The 17,676-nt window shown below is 44.7% G+C and overlaps 3 protein-coding genes across 4 annotated transcripts; 2 read left to right on the plus strand and 1 right to left on the minus strand.

Moving 5' to 3' along the window:
• Nucleotides 1-210: 210 nt before the first annotated feature.
• On the plus strand, nucleotides 211-3,513 carry LOC119268736 (putative D-cysteine desulfhydrase 2, mitochondrial). Its single transcript, XM_037550433.1, has 6 exons — nucleotides 211-643; nucleotides 723-765; nucleotides 958-1,272; nucleotides 1,551-1,680; nucleotides 2,093-2,260; nucleotides 2,963-3,513. The coding sequence occupies exons 1-6, from the start codon at nucleotides 320-322 to the stop codon at nucleotides 3,198-3,200; spliced, it is 1,218 nt and encodes a 405-aa protein (XP_037406330.1). The 5' UTR covers nucleotides 211-319; the 3' UTR covers nucleotides 3,201-3,513.
• An 889-nt stretch (nucleotides 3,514-4,402) lies between these two features.
• Nucleotides 4,403-7,391, plus strand: LOC119268737 (farnesyl pyrophosphate synthase-like). Of its 2 annotated transcripts, none has more exons than XM_037550434.1 (12): nucleotides 4,403-4,640; nucleotides 4,745-4,769; nucleotides 4,944-5,059; nucleotides 5,163-5,249; nucleotides 5,783-5,899; nucleotides 5,980-6,068; nucleotides 6,199-6,262; nucleotides 6,343-6,438; nucleotides 6,541-6,585; nucleotides 6,660-6,749; nucleotides 6,824-6,895; nucleotides 7,007-7,391. In XM_037550434.1, exons 1-12 carry the CDS (start codon nucleotides 4,497-4,499, stop codon nucleotides 7,133-7,135), a joined length of 1,074 nt encoding a protein of 357 aa, XP_037406331.1. In that variant the 5' UTR covers nucleotides 4,403-4,496; the 3' UTR covers nucleotides 7,136-7,391. The 2 variants fall into 2 exon arrangements, with proteins under 2 accessions (XP_037406331.1, XP_037406332.1); XM_037550435.1 differs by having other exon boundaries at nucleotides 6,199-6,250.
• Nucleotides 7,301-11,801, minus strand: LOC119268735 (glycosyltransferase BC10-like). Its single transcript, XM_037550432.1, has 11 exons — nucleotides 11,532-11,801; nucleotides 11,332-11,448; nucleotides 11,143-11,243; nucleotides 10,535-10,606; nucleotides 10,351-10,432; nucleotides 10,179-10,259; nucleotides 9,436-9,480; nucleotides 8,829-8,867; nucleotides 8,596-8,661; nucleotides 8,351-8,500; nucleotides 7,301-7,911 (listed from the first exon to the last, which is right to left on the minus strand). Exons 1-11 carry the CDS (start codon nucleotides 11,784-11,786, stop codon nucleotides 7,735-7,737), a joined length of 1,185 nt encoding a protein of 394 aa, XP_037406329.1. The 5' UTR covers nucleotides 11,787-11,801; the 3' UTR covers nucleotides 7,301-7,734.
• Between the last annotated feature and the right edge of the window lie 5,875 nt (nucleotides 11,802-17,676).

The following is a 17,676-nucleotide window of genomic DNA, read 5'->3' on the forward strand; positions in this document are numbered from 1 at the left end:
AAATGCAAGAGAGAGCAAGGGAAAAGAAAGAAAGATGAGCAGCGCTGTGGTTCAGTAAAGCAAGAGAGAGAAGTACACAAAGAGGGAGAAGATGGGCCCGCTGAGGCTATCATGCATTGGGTACTATAAAATGTCTGGGACGGTAGTTTCACTACCATATATCTACGTGTAGTTGTTGGGGCAGCAGTAAGGTGCTGCCCCCGTTGTACATGCCCTGAATGCTGTTACGTGGCCCGGATAGCTTTTCTTGCGTCAGTGTCTCGCCTGTTCACCATCCCTCACGCTGCAGCCGTCTCCCCTCTGCCGCCGCCATCTCCTCATGCGGCCAGCGCCGGTATTCGCCAGCGGCGGCAGGACGCTCGGAAACATTCTCTCCGCCACGGAGTGGATGCTTCCCTCCCCGGCCACCCAAGTCCACACAATCTCCGTCCTCCCATCCCACTCACCGTCTCATGCTCCCCACTTCACCTTCTCCAATCTCACCACCGCGTTGAAGACCGCCGGCGCTAAAGGGGACGAGCAGGGGACCCCGAGATTCGACGTGGTGCGGGACGACCTCCTCCATCCCCTCGCCAACGGTAACAAGGCCCGGAAGCTCGACGCCCTCCTGCCGCTCATCCGCCGCCGCGGTGCCACCGACGTGGTCGTCATCCACCGCCACATTCTGCTCCTCTCAACACCTAGTTTTCTTTCCTGACGACATCGCATTGATCCGATTGCAGATAACATGCGGGGGTTGCCAGAGCGCCCATGCGGCAGCCGTCGGTGAGATATGGATCCATGTAAATTTGCTTTTTTTACTTAAGCTTTGTCTGAAACATAAATGATATAGATGCTTTGTGCCCATGTAAATTCGGCTGTTCGATTTCTGTGTGATGTAATTTGGTGTCATGTCTCACTTGATATGCTTGACTGTAAATTTCACATCAATCACAAGGTTTTCCCTTCCTGTGTCAGCGGTCCATTGTGCAGAATGGGGAATCAGGCCACACCTACTGCTGAGAGGAGAGCAGCTAGATGTGCCGACAGGCTACAATTTGATCTCTTTGATGTTTGGCAACGTGACCTATGCATCTCGGTCGGTCTATGCACACCGAGATGAGATGCTTTATGAGCATGCCAAGAAGGTTGCCGGTACCAGCGGTTTGGTGCTGTGGGCTGATGATATCATCAGAGATGATTTAAGTGTGGATGAAGAGACTGTTCTTGAAAACGATTCCAGAAGGGTGGTGATTATTAAGGAAGGGGCTGGTACTGTTCAAGCGTTACTAGGTAAATAGTGGATTTGTGTTGTGCTCTGATTCGTTACTTTCATCATTACAGATACTTTTTCGACGACAGAGCAACTTAATGCAGTCATCTTCTCATGCATTCTTTTCTTATACTTTAGCTATCTGATTGGGACTGAACGTTTGCACTCTGAGCTTTAGGGTCATGTCATCCAGTTCTGGTCCTAGAACGTTGATTGTTTGTGTCGAAAGAAACCTTTTATTAATCCCTACAGAAACGAGATCATTGCAAAACTTCACACAATCTCATTGGTTTTTCAGGTGTTATGCGACTGGTGGAGCACCTCTCTAGTTTGTCATCGTTTCATAATGATGAAGAAGTCCATGTTGTGGTGGATGCTGGGACAGGCACAACAGCTGTTGGGTTAGCTCTTGGAGCGGTATGTCTAGGGTGCGTTCAATAATTGGAACTAATACTTGAACATACTGAGTTGCATCATGCAGGAATGAATAAAAATCATCCTGTCAAATTTTGTAGACGGTGGTAAAAGAAGATGTTGTATCATCTTAATCCATGTTTGTTGGTGATACTTCTGCCATAAAATTATCATCTCAAATGTCTAGAGCACAACAGTGAAATTAGGAATTTAATTTAATCCAGCAAAGAAAGAGGGACGCGAAGAATGCATTTGCAATGCGTGTTCTGCAATCTAACATGGTTAAGCCGGACCAAGTTACCTGTCAGCAGAAATAAGAAAATCATGACAGCTCGGGATGTTTATCTTTATTCCCTGTGTTACTTGAGGATTGCTCTTTGCATGCATCTTAGCTAGATCACATTTTGATCATTGACGTCCTTGCAGACTTAATTGGAGGGTTACTGCTGTCATGCTTGCTGATACACTTGAAAGATATAAAGAACAGGAGAAGTCCCTGATATCTGATTTTAAGGGGCTTTGCCATGAAGACTGCCATGAGTTGGTCGGAACAGACGGTCTGGTTCATTGGGTGGACCGCTTTTCGCCGAGAAGGTACTGCCTGCGTCATGTTTCATATCTTATGTAATCTTAATTCCAGCGTCATTTGCTACCTAAACATAAGTAGGTTCATTGTTTTCCAATCCGAGGTCATATGTGTTTACTTTTTTTTTTGAACCGGGCGAATCCCCTTTCCATTACTTGAACATAACAGAAATACAACCAAGTTCAGCAAATAGGATGGGAAAGAGGAAAGCAGGTTCAAGCATCGCCGGGAAACCCACCATGAGCACTCGCCATCGAGATTACTCACCATGGGGCGAAAACCCGACGACACCTTAAGTCCAGGACCCCAACATCTAACTCACAGTTTTTAACAGAAGGCCACTACTCAAATCAGAGCAACATGCTCCACAGCAACCTCACGCAGGAGGTATCTCGAATCAAAAGCGATAAAGCAGAAGTCGCAGCAGATCATATGTGTTTACTGTTTCTGTGATTAGTATCTTGATGAATGTGATTGCAGATATCTGACTTTTTCTCCAACTTTAACTGATAATTCTTTCCCCCGGTTAGTATCTTGATGAATGTGATTGCGGATTCTGACTTTTTCTCAACCTTTAACTGATAGTATATCATGTCCATGATTCGTGTCGGCCAGCATTTCAGCCCTTTCCATATCTTTAGAGTCTTATATTGTCAAGACTTCCCACTCTTAACTACTTTTGTGCTCGTTTTTTCCCTTCCTTTCTTTAGATTCGGCAAGGTGCTGGGTGGCGAAATCGCGTCGTGCCGGCAGGTGGCTCAGCAAACAGGCATCCTGCTGGATCCCGTGTACACCCTGGCCGCCTGGGAGCAGGCCGTGGATCTGTGCCGCGGAGACGGCAGAGGGGCCAAAGTGGCCATGATCCACACCGGCGGAACCCTCGGCCTGTTCGGACTGGCGCAAAGGTATCCCCAGCACTTCGCGGCGACCGCGAACGGGCAAGCTTGAGCAGGCCAATATGTGTAGCACCGGCGAGGGTCACGCACTTGATCCGGGCTAGGGCCAACACGTGTAAGTTCGGACTGCGTTGCATGCTCTTGCTGTCAACCGGGGTAATTGCACGGGTGAAACTTGTATTACCCATCTAGGTTAGCGATAGCCTAGCTAAGTTTGCTCGTAGTGAAGGTAGAACTATGACCAAGGTTGGTTTTGGCCCAGTAGATACAACAAAGATAGCTATTCCTGATTATATGAATTTTATGAATTAAGTAATACATTATTTCACCGGCATCGGCAAAAATAATTTGTCGTGCCAGAAGCATGGATAGTGTCTGCCGAGCAAAAAGAAATGACTGACCACCGGAGACGGAGAGCAAAGCAAGACGCTCGGCGCGATCATAATAAAAAGATCCAGGAACCTAAGTTCGTTGCAATGGCAATCAGAGCTTTATAATTAGTTGCTAAATATACTATGGCGGGCGATGCAAAAAAAGACGATCAAGCGACATGGCTGGAAAAGATCAAAGAACAACTATGTGAAAGTAAACATGGATGAGGCTTTTGACTCAGACTTGCTCAAGGCTCGTATAGCACTGTCATTAATGAGTCAAATGGCAGATTCATCATGGCAGGAAACAGGAAAATCGTTTGGTATGGAGGTACGCTTATGGCTCCTTACGGTTTGGTCTCAATTTGGCAATTACCATCAGGGTGTAACTGCGTAGAGGTGAACTCCGATAACACCGAGGTGATAGAGACAATGAAGAATGAAGGTCGCTCTTAGTTTTTGATGATATATATCATCTTGCGCGTGATTTTTCACATATTATTTTTTAGCGTGCTTCTAGATAGACTAATTGTGTTGCCAATGATTTAGTCAAATTAGTTAGGCGTAAATATGTGCGGAGTGGATGAAAGATTCATCCGTACAGATTGTTGACACTCTCGTACTTCCTCCATTCCTAAATATGAGTTTTTTTTGAGATTTTAATATGAACTACATACAGATGTATATAGACGTATTTTTTAAAGTAATAAAATTATTTATTTTGTTTCGTACGTAGTTTATATTAGACCGGAGGGAGTAAAAGATAAAAGATAATACTCTGATGTAAAGAAAACACGCGGCGCGACGTGCCGTACCGCAGGACGCGCGTCACACCCTCGTCCTCTCTAAAACCAGCGCAGCATCCCTAGTCGGGGGCAGTCCCGCGGCAGAAAATAAAATAAAAACTAAAAACCGGATAAATCAAGATCGGCGCGCGATCGCCGGCCGCCACACGCGTCTCACGCACGCACGCACCTATGGCCGCGGCGGCGCAGGGCGAAGCGAGCACGGGCGCCACGACGACGGCGACGTTCCGGCGCGTGTACGAGACCCTGAAGGCCGAGCTTCTCCGGGACGGCTACTTCCACTTCAACGACGACGCCCTCCGATGGCTCGACGCCGTCAGTGCTACTGCCTCTCTCCAATCCCCCCTCTCTATTAGTCACGGTTAATCCTACTACGTACATGTTTGCTAAAAAATCCATGATCCTTTTTGTCCGAGCAGATGTTGGACTATAACGTGCTTGGCGGTGAGCAAACATTTCCATTTTGAGACGAAGGGAGTCACACTATGGCACACTGTTTTTGACCGTCAAATTATTAGATTCATGCTCCGACCAGTTGCTCCACAAGTCTAAACTGATGGAGAGAGCCGGGCAATATATTTCAACACAAACTAATGACTTGGATCTGCGCATGTGCAGGAAAGCTGAACCGTGGCTTGGCCGTCGTCGAGAGCTACAAATCGTTGAAAGCAGGATCTGAACCGAGCGAGGAGGAGGAGTTCCTTGCTTGCGTTCTTGGCTGGGGCATTGAATGGGTATTGCCATCGATGCTTCTGTCATTTAGTGATTTGATTCGAGTTTTTTTGGAACCATGGTACCAGGTGTAATTCTTATGATTGTTCTTGGGGTAATGCGCAGCTTCAGGCTTATTTCCTCATCCTTGATGATATTATGGATAATTCTCAAACTAGGCGAGGAAAACCATGTTGGTATAGGCTTCCGAAGGTTTGTCAAGCACCTCTTTGCTTTGTCTGGATAATTCCCAAACTAGTTATAACCCTTAATTAGTAGGCTTCTAGAAAACAATTTTAGATTGGGCTGCCAGAGTAAGCTGGGCAGGGGGAAGCTTATTTTGACAGCCACCCATAAGCCCCCCAAAAGAACTGGTCCTAAATGTTCTTACTGTTTATTAGAGATCTTGCATTGTACGTATTACTTTTAACTAATTCAGGACTTGAGTAAATAGTCGTGACTCAACTCCAATATCACAGGACGAAGTCGGTCACTAGCTAGATAACAGATACTATCATGGCCTTGACTTCCTTATGTAAATAGACAGATTATTATTGGTGCTCTCTCCGTCCGGAATTACTTGTCGGAGAAATGGATGTATCTAGACGTATTTTAGTTCCAGATACATCCATTTTTATCCTTTGGTTAGCAGAAGAAACTATTATATCATTATTTGGGTTTAATCCCTTGGTTGACTTTTATGATTTGTTACAGTCTCGTAGTTTTGTCTTTTTTACCTTGAGCAGGTTGGCCTCATTGCTATAAATGATGGACTTCTCCTTCGCAGCCAAATATCACGGATCTTCAAGCGTTATTTTTACGGGAAACCTTACTATGTTGATCTCCTAGACTTATTCAATGAGGTAATTCGATGCATCCAAAAAAGTCCCATTATATATCCTCTTTTTGTTGCAGGAGCTTGATTCCGTTACTGCTCATCTAGGTCGAGTTTAAGACGACTTCTGGCGAGTTGTTAGACCAAATTACAACAAGTGAAGGGCAGAAAGATCTGAGCAAATATACTGTAGATGTGTATGCCATCACCACCTGATTATGAACTTCGATGATGTTATTTTGTTCATGCTACCTTGAGAACAATAATTTGTCACTACGTATTTTATTGTTTTTCATGCTAACGGGGGATGTTTTAATTTCTATGCAGTTACAGGCGCATTGTAGAATACAAAACAGCTTACTATTCATTCTATTTGCCGGTAAAAGAGAATGTTCGTTTTACATATTCTGGCAGCACTAGTTTTGATTCACCAGCAGTAAAATTCCTTTTAACCTATTGGCTATTGCAAAGGTTGGTTGTGCACTGCTACTGTCCGGTAGGAATTTAGATGATTATGTTCAAGTGAAGCACATCCTAGTTGAAATGGGTGTTTACTTTCAAAGTCAGGTATACTACTCATGGTACATTTATCTTGTCACCTGAATATCTATTTTCTTCTCGATATTTATGTTTTCAGAAGTGGTGTTAATAGCCAGATTCCCCTTTCAGGACGATTATCTTGACTGTTTTGGTGATCCAGAAGTTATGGGCAAGGTAAGTTGTTTCACTTCCTCTATTATTGCAGAAGAAATTTTTTGCATTTGATTTGTGAAACCATCCTGTCGCAGGTTGGAACCGATATTGAAGACTTCAAGTGCTCTTGGCTGTTTGTTCAAGCACTAGTACGTGTCGATGAGAGGCAAAAAGACATCCTATTTGTAAGGCACATGAACTGGATCATTCTATAATATTGTGTAGCACACCATCTTAATGTCTGTAATGTCATGCACAGGAAAATTACGGGAAGTCAGATCCTGCTTGCGTCGCAAAAGTGAAGGCTCTGTATAAAGAGCTCAATCTCGAGGTTTCCCTTTTTGTTCAACATCAGTGTGACATGTCTTGTTAATTGCATAAGTACTTTTTTACTATTAAGTTCATCTACAATGCGTGACATGCCTTTTATCATCGGTTCCAGAGGGTGTTCTCTGAGTATGAAAGTGAGACTTATGAAAAGCTGATCTCAGACATCGAAGCGCAGCCAAATGAAGCTGTACAAGCAGTGTTGAAATCCTTTTTGCATAAAATCTACAGGAGGAGGAAATAGGACTATTCTTGCATACAAAAAGATTGTCGGATGGAACAACTTCTTTCCTGTCGGCATGTGCAAGATGAATAACACTCCCTTCTTCCCAAAATAACTGTCGTTGTTTCAGTTCAAATTACAGAGGGAGTATTACTTATGAATGGTCCAGAGTTTTTGCATACCATGTAAAAGTATTAAATAAAATGTACTTCCTTTCTGTTTTGTTCTTCTATTTGTATGTATAAGATCATTTACACACAGTTATTGTTGTACTTTTCCTACTCTGGTATTAAACCATTGCGACAAATTCGCCTTTCTATTTGTATGCTTCATTATTTGTCACGGATGGAGCCGTTGACACTGCATCCCAGCCTCAGTCTGTCAATCGGAGATTGCACTCCGATGCTATTACCGTGCTTGAACAATGATGCTCTGTACAATGGCCTACTCTGCTCAGATGATCTATACACAATCTAAATCCTAGCAGTAAACTATGATACTCCATCGCTGAGTAGCTTCAGCAGTTCAGCTGCAAATGCTGCTGCAACCAAAGAAGCTGGACCTGGCTATGAACTGATCCGCCCACACGAAAAAATATAGCTCGCATACAAAAGAATCTGTTAGAAGTTAACCAGTAGTTGAGCAGATTTTAGCAGACCAAAAGCACCATCCTCCAACAGATGCATCGCGGCGCCGTATGAGAACTTTCTGGCAAATAAGAAACATGGTACAGATGTGCCATTGGATTGGCACCACTCAGTCCTGTGTTCCACCTCATAGTTCACATGATCGATTCTCTGCAAAATTATTCAGAACTTAGCGTCACGATATTAACTAAATGATAAACCGCTTACAATGGAGGTCTTCTCATATTATTGCTACTTTATTATATAACAGAATGTGCACAACCAAAAAAAAAAGGGTAAGCCGTCTGCAAGATATATTTTCCTCCATGTACATAATGGTCAACAAGATATACCATGCAGACACGAATACTGAGCAGATTGTTTCTTTGTTCTGAATAAATGGAAAATGGTGTTCTGCAGATTCCACTATCTCGTTTGATGACCAGGATATCTAGGATATAACTGGAGCTTGCTATTGGCCAGCCAAATTTTGAGGCAAAAGGACAAAAGATCAATACATCACTTTCAAGTCTCTCGATGTTCAGTGTTCACCGTTTCACACACTAGTGCCAAGAGATGAAATATGCAAACCAAAATAAGAAGATATTACCTTTATAGCATTGATCTGCTCAGGACTTGCTGCGTCATATTCAAATGTCGTTGGATGCCAAGTCATTTTATCTTTAGGATCTAAAGTTGACTGGTTCCATGATGTATAGGTCAAAGTTCTTCTTTCAAGTTCATCTTCCAGTCCTTTGATCTAGAATTTGAAAGAGTGGGCCCCTCAGCATGACTTGAAAGAATAATTACATCAGTTCAAAATCCAAAATATTTGTCAACAATAACAAGCCTTACAGAAAATAATGTCTGCACATAGTGTTCATCCGGAATACAATCATGCTCCTCCTGGGCAGCTCCTTTCTGCAAGGTTCAAGACAAAGATCATTTATGAAGAAGAGAACAAGAGGTCTTTATGCTTGTAAGCAAGAATTAGAAAGAACCATTTTTCAGAAATTATATGCACAAGTCTGACAATCTATATAAACTTCCCTGTGAGTACGGAGGGAATGTGGAGAACTGAACCTTACCGATATCTGCTTTCGCCGAAATACAAATCCTAGTCGTCTCTGAAAGAGAGAAAAATTGATGTCATAAGATTAACAGTCAGATATATAAAGGTAAAGAAAATTAAATTTCAGGGATCAGTATTATTGTTTGGTGAATGAATAATCACTGTTGAGCAGGGGATACAAATTGAAATGCATATTTGATTGTTGATGATCCAAGGAAACAAGCGTTCACCACATATAAAACTAAAAAAATAGCAAATTATACTCAGAACGGGTATTTACATCACTAAAATTGTAGAAGGACTTTGGAAGTAGTACAGAACCAAAGTAGTTTATTTGTTTTTGCCTACCATACAACGGGTGCAACTTTATCTAGGAAAGGCATTGATAATTATCTTCTCCCTTCATTTTAAACGTTAATAGATGTCATGTGGGAGAAAAATGAAGCAATTCATGCATAATTGGAAACCATGGATATATTTAAGTTGTTACAATGACACTTTCGAAACAACAATTTCCTAGGAAGAGCAAAACAACAGCTATTAAATGCAACCTTTTGGCTTAAAACTACATATGGAGCTTGTCTGAGTAAACTGCATAGCAACCTCCTAAATTAAATACTTACAGCATTCGCCGGCTTTTGTCCAAGCAAAGCATTGGTCACAACCATCTGCAATTATTAGGTAAAACCAAACACAATCATTACTGTGATGTGCACAAAAGCGTCACGGATCAGTAGGCTATATTAAAACAAGATATCTCATCTCTTATTGTAAATAACTGCATAATTCAGTATAAGCTAGTTTAAGCACGTTTGTATAGTGTCTCACAACATCAATGGATGGGAGTCGGATAATAATTTAACAGATTCAGAATCAATTTGCATCGGTCATGCATATATGCTAAAGATAAACATTGCTGCTGATCAAATGTAAATGTGGACAAGACCTTTAGTTCGGATAGATATGATATAGCATCTATCTGAATCAGTACAGTAGTTACAGCTGAAAAAGCATGCTACATCGTGCCTCACACTTATCCAAGGGTGTAAAGGATAAATTCTTATTGTTTATCACAATCATGGGATAAATTATCGCAGTCATAATCACTGCAGCACACATAACTATATCTCCAAACTAGGGAATTTAAAGGTTACATGTACTTAACGGAAGGACACACATTATCTATTGCTAGCATTATTTGCTAAACGAATTGTAAGTTTAAGCATCCAAGGCTGTAGCACATGAAGAGAAACTCAAACAAACACATCCAAAAACAATGTAACATTTACTTCATGTCAAGGATTAGAAAGGGGCAAAATAAGGTAAGCGGAAATTCCAGTATCCACATCACCAGAACAACAACTACCTTACAATGCTTTCTGAATACTTGAAAGACATGCTTGTCGCCAACAACAACCTCTGCGTGTTTTCTGATTAACATTACCCACTGAAATGAGATGGCAGATGGATTTAGAGTTAAGCTCTTAAACAAGTATGAAAAATCTACAGAAAAAAGGAAGCCATGCAATCACAAGAACCTGGGATCCTTTCCTCCATTTATCCTTTCGAATGACAGGAGACATGTTTGGATTATAACGCTTCTCTGTTTTGTCAGTGAAACTGAAGACAAAAAAACTCATTTTAGAAACTTCAGGCTTAAACACTGCATCTTCTATGGAAATTTGGGAAGTTGCAAAGTAACATATCGTAATTTTCCATTACCTATCCACAATACTTCTAGGTGAACCCATCAAGTAAGTATATGTGTAGCTGAAGTTGTACAAAGGAACACAACTGAAACAGAAATCGATGAAATGTTAAAATTTAAACTAGAAACTGCAGAGCTTCAAATAATCAATTGACGCTTGTAGTGACAAAGGGAAGCAAACCCAAACTACAATACGGAGACATGCATACTAAGGAATTAAAACAAAACTGTACAAAAGCTCTCTCAGCTTGGGCATGTATGCATGCTTCATACTTAGTATACAGTAAGTCAAGCAACGATTAATCCCTTGTGGAAGCACACACAAGGGAAACCAAGTAACAAGGAATCACAGAATGGCTCCATGACCCCAATAATTTTCCTACCACCATCTAGCAATTTCCGAGTAAAAAGGATGTTATCCCCACGGTGGTCCTCTGAATAAGCACCACAACAGAAACCAGAATGCCAAATTGCCATTACTAAATAGATATCCTACTAGAGTTCACATGTAAATTACTCTTATTAAATATCCAGTTATTTAATTGATCACTAGTGACAACTATACAGTTTAAGGCTTTAAGACCCTGTAACATTTATTATGATGAAAACCAGTAGTACATACCTATCCGACAGCAAAACAAATCGCTGGTTGGCGGGATCCTCAAGCGCGGCGGCGAACAACATCTTCTCCGCCTCTACCATGGTTGGTTCGCCCCACGCCACCTGCAGGACACAACCATATTTCCCCAACTCAAAATCGAACCCTGGACTCCGCGATCACAGATACGAAAAAGTCGGTAAGAGGGTCAACCTTGACGGCCCTCGCGAGTTGACGCCCGTAGAAGTACGGCGATCCGGTGGTGGTGCGGTCAAGGACGAAGCCCGGCGCGGAGTGCACGTATACGGAGAACCTCCCCTCCTCCCCATTCTGCCGAAACACGCACGCGACGATCAGAACCAATCGAATAGACAGCCAAACGTAACGAATGGGGAGAGCCGCTGGGCGCTTACGCGGAAGAAGGCGTCCCAGAGGAAGTCGAGCGGCAGGCCGGCGCGGGCGAGGAAGAGGAAGGCCACCTTCCCCGGCCCCGCGGAGGGCGGCAGCGCGTCGAGCGGCGCGGCCGGGGGCTGGGTGCGGAGGAACGCGGCGACGAGGAGCAGGAAGGAGAGCGGCGCGGCGAGGCGGAGGCAGAGGCGGGCGCGCGCGCGGCGGCCGGCCGGGAGGGCCAGCGCCCACGGAGCGGGCGGCCTCTTCGCCACCGGCATCAGCGGGCGCGGCAGCTGCCCCGGCGCCGGCGTGGGCCGCGGTGGCATTTAAAATCGGAAGGGAGTTACAGTGGAAGGCAGCGTGGCGTTTCAGGCACGCGGGGCGGGGCGGGGCCGCGGCGGGGTCGGTGGAGGGCTGTGGAGACGGACGCGACGGCGTGGTGTGGTGTGCGGTGGGGGGGCCGTGTTACTTTTCGCCTTGCTTTGCTGAGCTTCTGGTGCGATTTTTCAGTCTCGTGACGCGCGCGGGCGCGGTGACTCTGTCTCTGTGGGGCGCGGCGGGGATGGGGTCGGGTGTTGGCGATCCGCGGCGTGGCGGACCTCGCGGTGGCCCAGCTGTAGGGGCGTTGGGATCTGTGACCCGGCTGCTTCGGTGTTGACGTTTTGCTGCTAGAGCCCTTTTTTTTGTTCTTGGATTCGGAGATCCCACGATGACGCGTGGGTCTTAGGTCTTGCCGAACCTCGGGAATTTCGTGTCACGTTAACCTTATTATTAATGGAAATGCTAAAATATTAACGTTATATTTTAAACATGACAAATCGAACGTTTTTCATAGCAATTATATTGTCGTGAGGATGCCAATTCCGTTTAGCAACAAGTTGGCTTGCTAAAAGAAATTACTATCCTCGCAACAACCTAATGTGCCATTTTGAGTGTTCGATTTGCTATGCTTAAAAATTTGACATTCGAATTGTAGTGAAATCTTTTTTATTTATTTATGGGAAAGTGTTTACACCGTTCGGTTGATTTTCTGGAGAAATTATCCCCGTCGCATGCCCGCCATGCATCCTGTTGGGGATATAACCCCGCGGTGTGATCTGCCCAGAAGGGGCAGGGTTACACAGTTGGCGACTCATAGCAAAGGGTCCAAACGGGCCCAAGAAGTCAAGACATGAAGATGACGGCTCATAAGCAGGCTTATTGAAGGCCGAAGACCCAGAGATGATTCAAGACCCGAAGGTGTGAGCCGTCCGATGATGACTTGTTCTGCAAGGCAAGGAAATTAGAACCAGAGTCGGTTACGTTGTGTGACCCGACCTGGACACTTGTAAGCCGCCGGACCTCGACCTGTGTATATAAAGGCGAGACCCGGCGGCGGGTTAACTAAAGAAACAACGGATCGCTAGCTAGGTCAAGCGTAATCGCTCCCTTATAATCGAAACTCAAGCAATACAACTAGAAGCATGCCGTAGGCTGTTACCTCGTTGTGAGGGGCCGAACCTGGGTAAATTATTGTGTCCTTTGTCCCGCTCAACCCCTTCGAGCTAACCTATGTTGCAATGGTTCCACACCTAAGTCCTTTCACAAGGACATCTACCGTGTTAAATCCATGACAGTTGGCGCCCACCGTGGGGCCAGAGCACGGTGGTTTCGAGTTCATGAAGGGCAATTTCTCAGGGATTGAAGGATACGCCATGGGCCGGATGACCAATAGTCGCCGTAGTAAGATCTACATCGACAAGCTGGCTGGGCCCCAAGGCCGACTCAATCAAGTACGGGTACCGGGTCCCCTTTGGCGAAATTCATGTCTTCATCGGCAAAATCGGCGAGTCAGAGCCTGAGCCGGACGCCTGCACCGACATCATCGAGATGGCTCAGCGCGCGCAACCCGCCAGGGGTCAACCCGGCCGGAAGCACGTCTTTGTTGGCTTTGTTCATGGGGCGGATCTTGAGGAAGGGTCTGCATCTGGTGGAGAGACGGCCATCTATTCAGGTGATGAGTCCTCGACTAGAGAAACCGAATCAATCTACCAGCTTCAAGATGGCGAGATTGGGGGCTATTCCGATGGTGACAGTATTCTGGATCCCTATGAGCCGCTGACCAGGGCTGCTATTTTTATGGCTGGTACGCAGCCAATGCTAAATTCGTCAACGGCTGCGGCTATGACATCCGTCTCAACTGCTGCTGCGACAGCTGGGGCGAGCGGCTCAGTACGACCGCCGACTCAAGTCTTATTTGAGCTCTTGGATGCTTTGGCAACTCTGTTAGCTGCAGAGGTAACTCCGGCAAATCAAGCGCAACATAATGCGGAGGTTGCAAAGGTGCGATATGAGGTGGCCAAGGCCCATGAGGATCTTAATGCAGAGAACTCTAGGATGGCGGCAGAGCGGGCTTTGTTGGAGGCCGAGTCATGTCGGTGTCAAAACCGGCTGATCTCGGGTAGGGGGTGTTGGGGAACGTAGTAATTTCAAAATTTTCCTACGCACACGCAAGATCATGGTGATGCATAGCAACGAGGGGAGAGTGTGATCTACGTACCCTTGTAGACCGACAGCGGAAGCGTTAGCACAACGCGGTTGATGTAGTCGTACGTCTTCACGGCCCGACCGATAAAGCACCGAAACTACGGCACCTCCGAGTTTTAGCACACGTTCAGCTCGATGACGATCCCCGGACTCCGATCCAGCAAAGTGTCGGGGAAGAGTTCCGTCAGCACGACGGCGTGGTGACGATCTTGATGTTCTACCGTCGCAGGGCTTCGCCTAAGCACCGCTACAATATTATCGAGGATTATGGTGGAAGGGGGCACCGCACACGGCTAAGAAAACGATCACGTGGATCAACTTGTGTGTCTAGGGGTGCCCCTGCCCCCGTATATAAAGGAGCAAGGGGAGGAGGCCGGCCGGCCCCTATAGGCGCGCCAGGAGGAGTCCTCCTCCTAGTAGGAGTAGGACTCCTACTAGGAGGGGGAAAGAAGTGGGGAGGAAGAAGGAAAGGGGGGCGCCGCCCCCCCCTCTCCTAGTCCAATTCGGATCAAGGGGGGGAGGAGGCGCGCGGCCCACCCTGGCGCCCTTCTCTCTCTCCACTAAGGCCCATATGGCCCATTACTTCTCCTGGTAGGGTTCCGGTAACCCTCCGGCTCTCCGGTTTTCTCCGAAATCACCCGGAACACTTTCGGTGTCCGAATATAGTCGTCCAATATATCAATCTTTATGTCTCGACCATTTCGAGACTCCTCGTTATGTCCGTGATCACATCTAGGACTCCGAACTAACTTCGGTACATCAAAACTCATAAACTCATAATATAACTGTCATCGAAACCTTAAGCGTGCCGACCCTACGGGTTCGAGAACAATGTAGACATGACTGAGACATGTCTCCGGTCAATAACCAATAGCGGAACCTGGATGCTCATATTGGCTCCCACATATTCTACGAAGATCTTTATCGGTCAGACCGCATAACAACATACATTGTTCCCTTTGTCATCGGTATGTTACTTGCCCGAGATTCGATCGTCGGTATCTCAATACCTAGTTCAATCTCGTTACCGGCAAGTTTCTTTAGTCGTTTCGTAATACATCATCTCGCAACCAACTCATTAGTTGCAATGCTTGCAAGGCTTATGTGATGTGCATTACCGAGAGGGCCCAGAGATACCTCTCCGACAATCGGAGTGACAAATCCTAATCTCGAAATACGCCAACCCAACATTTACCTTTGGAGACACCTGTAGAGCTCCTTTATAATCACCCAGTTACGTTGTGACATTTGGTAGCACACAAAGTGTTCCTCCGGCAAACGGGAGTTGCATAATCTCATAGTCATAGGAACATGTATAAGTCATGAAGAAAGCAATAGCAACATACTAAACGATCGGGTGCTAAGCTAATGGAATGGGTCATGTCAATCACATCATTCTTCTAATAATGTGATCCCGTTGATCAAATGAAAACACATGTCTATGGTTAGGAAACATAACCATCTTTGATTAACGAGCTAGTCAAGTAGAGGCATACTAGTGACGTTTAGTTTGTCTATGTATTCACACAAGTATTATGTTTCCGGATAATACAATTCTAGCATGAATAATAAAACATTTATCATGATATAAGGAAATAAAATAATAACATTATTATTGCCTCTAGGGCATATTTCCTTCAGTCTCCCACTTGTACTAGAGTCAATAATCTAGATTACACTGTAATGATTCTAACACCCATGGAGCTTTGGTGTTGATCATGTTTTGCTCGTGGAAGAGGCTTAGTCAACGGGTCTGCTACATTCAGATCCGTATGTATCTTGCAAATCTCTATGTCTCCCACCTGGACTAGATCCCGGATGGAATTGAAGCGTCTCTTGATGTGCTTGGTTCTCTTGTGAAATCTGGATTCCTTTGCCAAGGCAATTGCACCAGTATTGTCACAAAAGATTTTCATTGGACCCGATGCACTAGGTATGACACCTAGATTGGATATGAACTCCTTCATCCAGACTCCTTCGTTTGCTGCTTCCGAAGCAGCTATGTACTTCGCTTCACATGTAGATCCCGCCACAACGCTTTGTTTAGAACTGCACCAACTGACAGCTCCACTGTTTAATGTAAACACGTATCCGGTTTGCGATTTAGAATCGTCTGGATCGGTGTCAAAGCTTGCATCAACGTAACCATTTACGATGAGCTCTTTGTCACCTCCATATATGAGAACCATATCCTTAGTCCTTTTCAGGTATTTCAGGATGTTCTTGACCGATGTCGAGTGATCCACTCCTGGATTACTTTGATACCTTCCTGCTAGACTTATAGCAAGACACACATCAGGTCTGGTACACAACATTGCATACATGATAGAGCCTATGGCTGAAGCATAGGGAACATCTTTCATTTTCTCTCTATCTTCTGCATTGGTCAGGGATTGAGTCTTACTGAATTTCACACCTTGTAACACTGGCAAGAATCCTTTCTTTGCTTGATCCATTTTGAACTTCTTAAAAAGTTTGTCAAGGTACGTGCTTTGTGAAAGTCCAATTAAGCGTCTTGATCTATCTCTATAGATCTTAATGCCCAATATGTAAGCAGCTTCACCGAGGTCTTTCATTGAAAAACTCTTATTCAAGTATCCCTTTATGCTATCGAGAAATTCTATATCATTTCCGATTAGCAATATGTCATCTACATATAATATCAGAAATGCTACAGAGCTCCCACTCACTTTCTTGTAAATACAGGCTTCTCCAAAAGTCTGTACAAACGAAATGCTTTGATCACACTATCAAAGCGTTTATTCCAACTCCGAGAGGCTTGCACCAGTCCATAAATGGATCGCTGGAGCTTGCACACTTTGTTAGCTCCCTTTGGATCGACAAAACCTTCCGGTTGCATCATATACAACTCTTCTTGCAGAAATCCATTCAGGAATGCAGTTTTGACATCCATCTGCCAAATTTCATAATCATAAAATGCAGCAATTGCTAACATGATTCGGACAGACTTAAGCATCGCTACGGGTGAGAAGGTCTCATCGTAGTCAATCCCTTGAACTTGTCGAAAACCTTTTGCGACAAGTCGAGCTTTGTAGACAGTAACATTACCGTCGGCGTCAGTCTTCTTCTTAAAGATCCATTTATTCTCAATTGCTTGCCGATCATTGAGCAAGTCAACCAAAGTCCATACTTTGTTCTCATACATGGATCCCATCTCAGATTTCATGGCTTCAAGCCACTTTGCAGAATCTAGGCTCATCATCGCTTCTCCATAGTTCGTAGGTTCATCATGATCTAGTAGCATGACTTCCAGAACAGGATTACCGTACCATTCTGGTGCGGATCTTACTCTGGTTGATCTACGAGGTTCAGTAGTATCTTGTTCTGAAGCTTCATGATCATCATCATTAGCTTCTTCATTAATCGGTGTAGGTGTCATAGAAACTGGTTTCTGTGATGTACTACTTTTCAATAAGGGAGCAGGTACAGTTACCTCATCAAGTTCTACTTTCCTCCCACTCACTTCTTTCGAGAGAAACTCCGCTAGAAAGTTTCCGAATTTAGCAACAAAGGTTTTGCCTTCGGATCTGTGATAGAAGGTGTATCCAATAGTTTCCTTTGGATATCCTATGAAGACACATTTCTCTGATTTGGGTTCGAGCTTATCAGGTTGAAGCTTTT

Source organism: Triticum dicoccoides, chromosome 3A (assembly GCF_002162155.2).
Source record: "Triticum dicoccoides isolate Atlit2015 ecotype Zavitan chromosome 3A, WEW_v2.0, whole genome shotgun sequence".
Lineage (NCBI taxonomy): Eukaryota > Viridiplantae > Streptophyta > Magnoliopsida > Poales > Poaceae > Triticum > Triticum dicoccoides.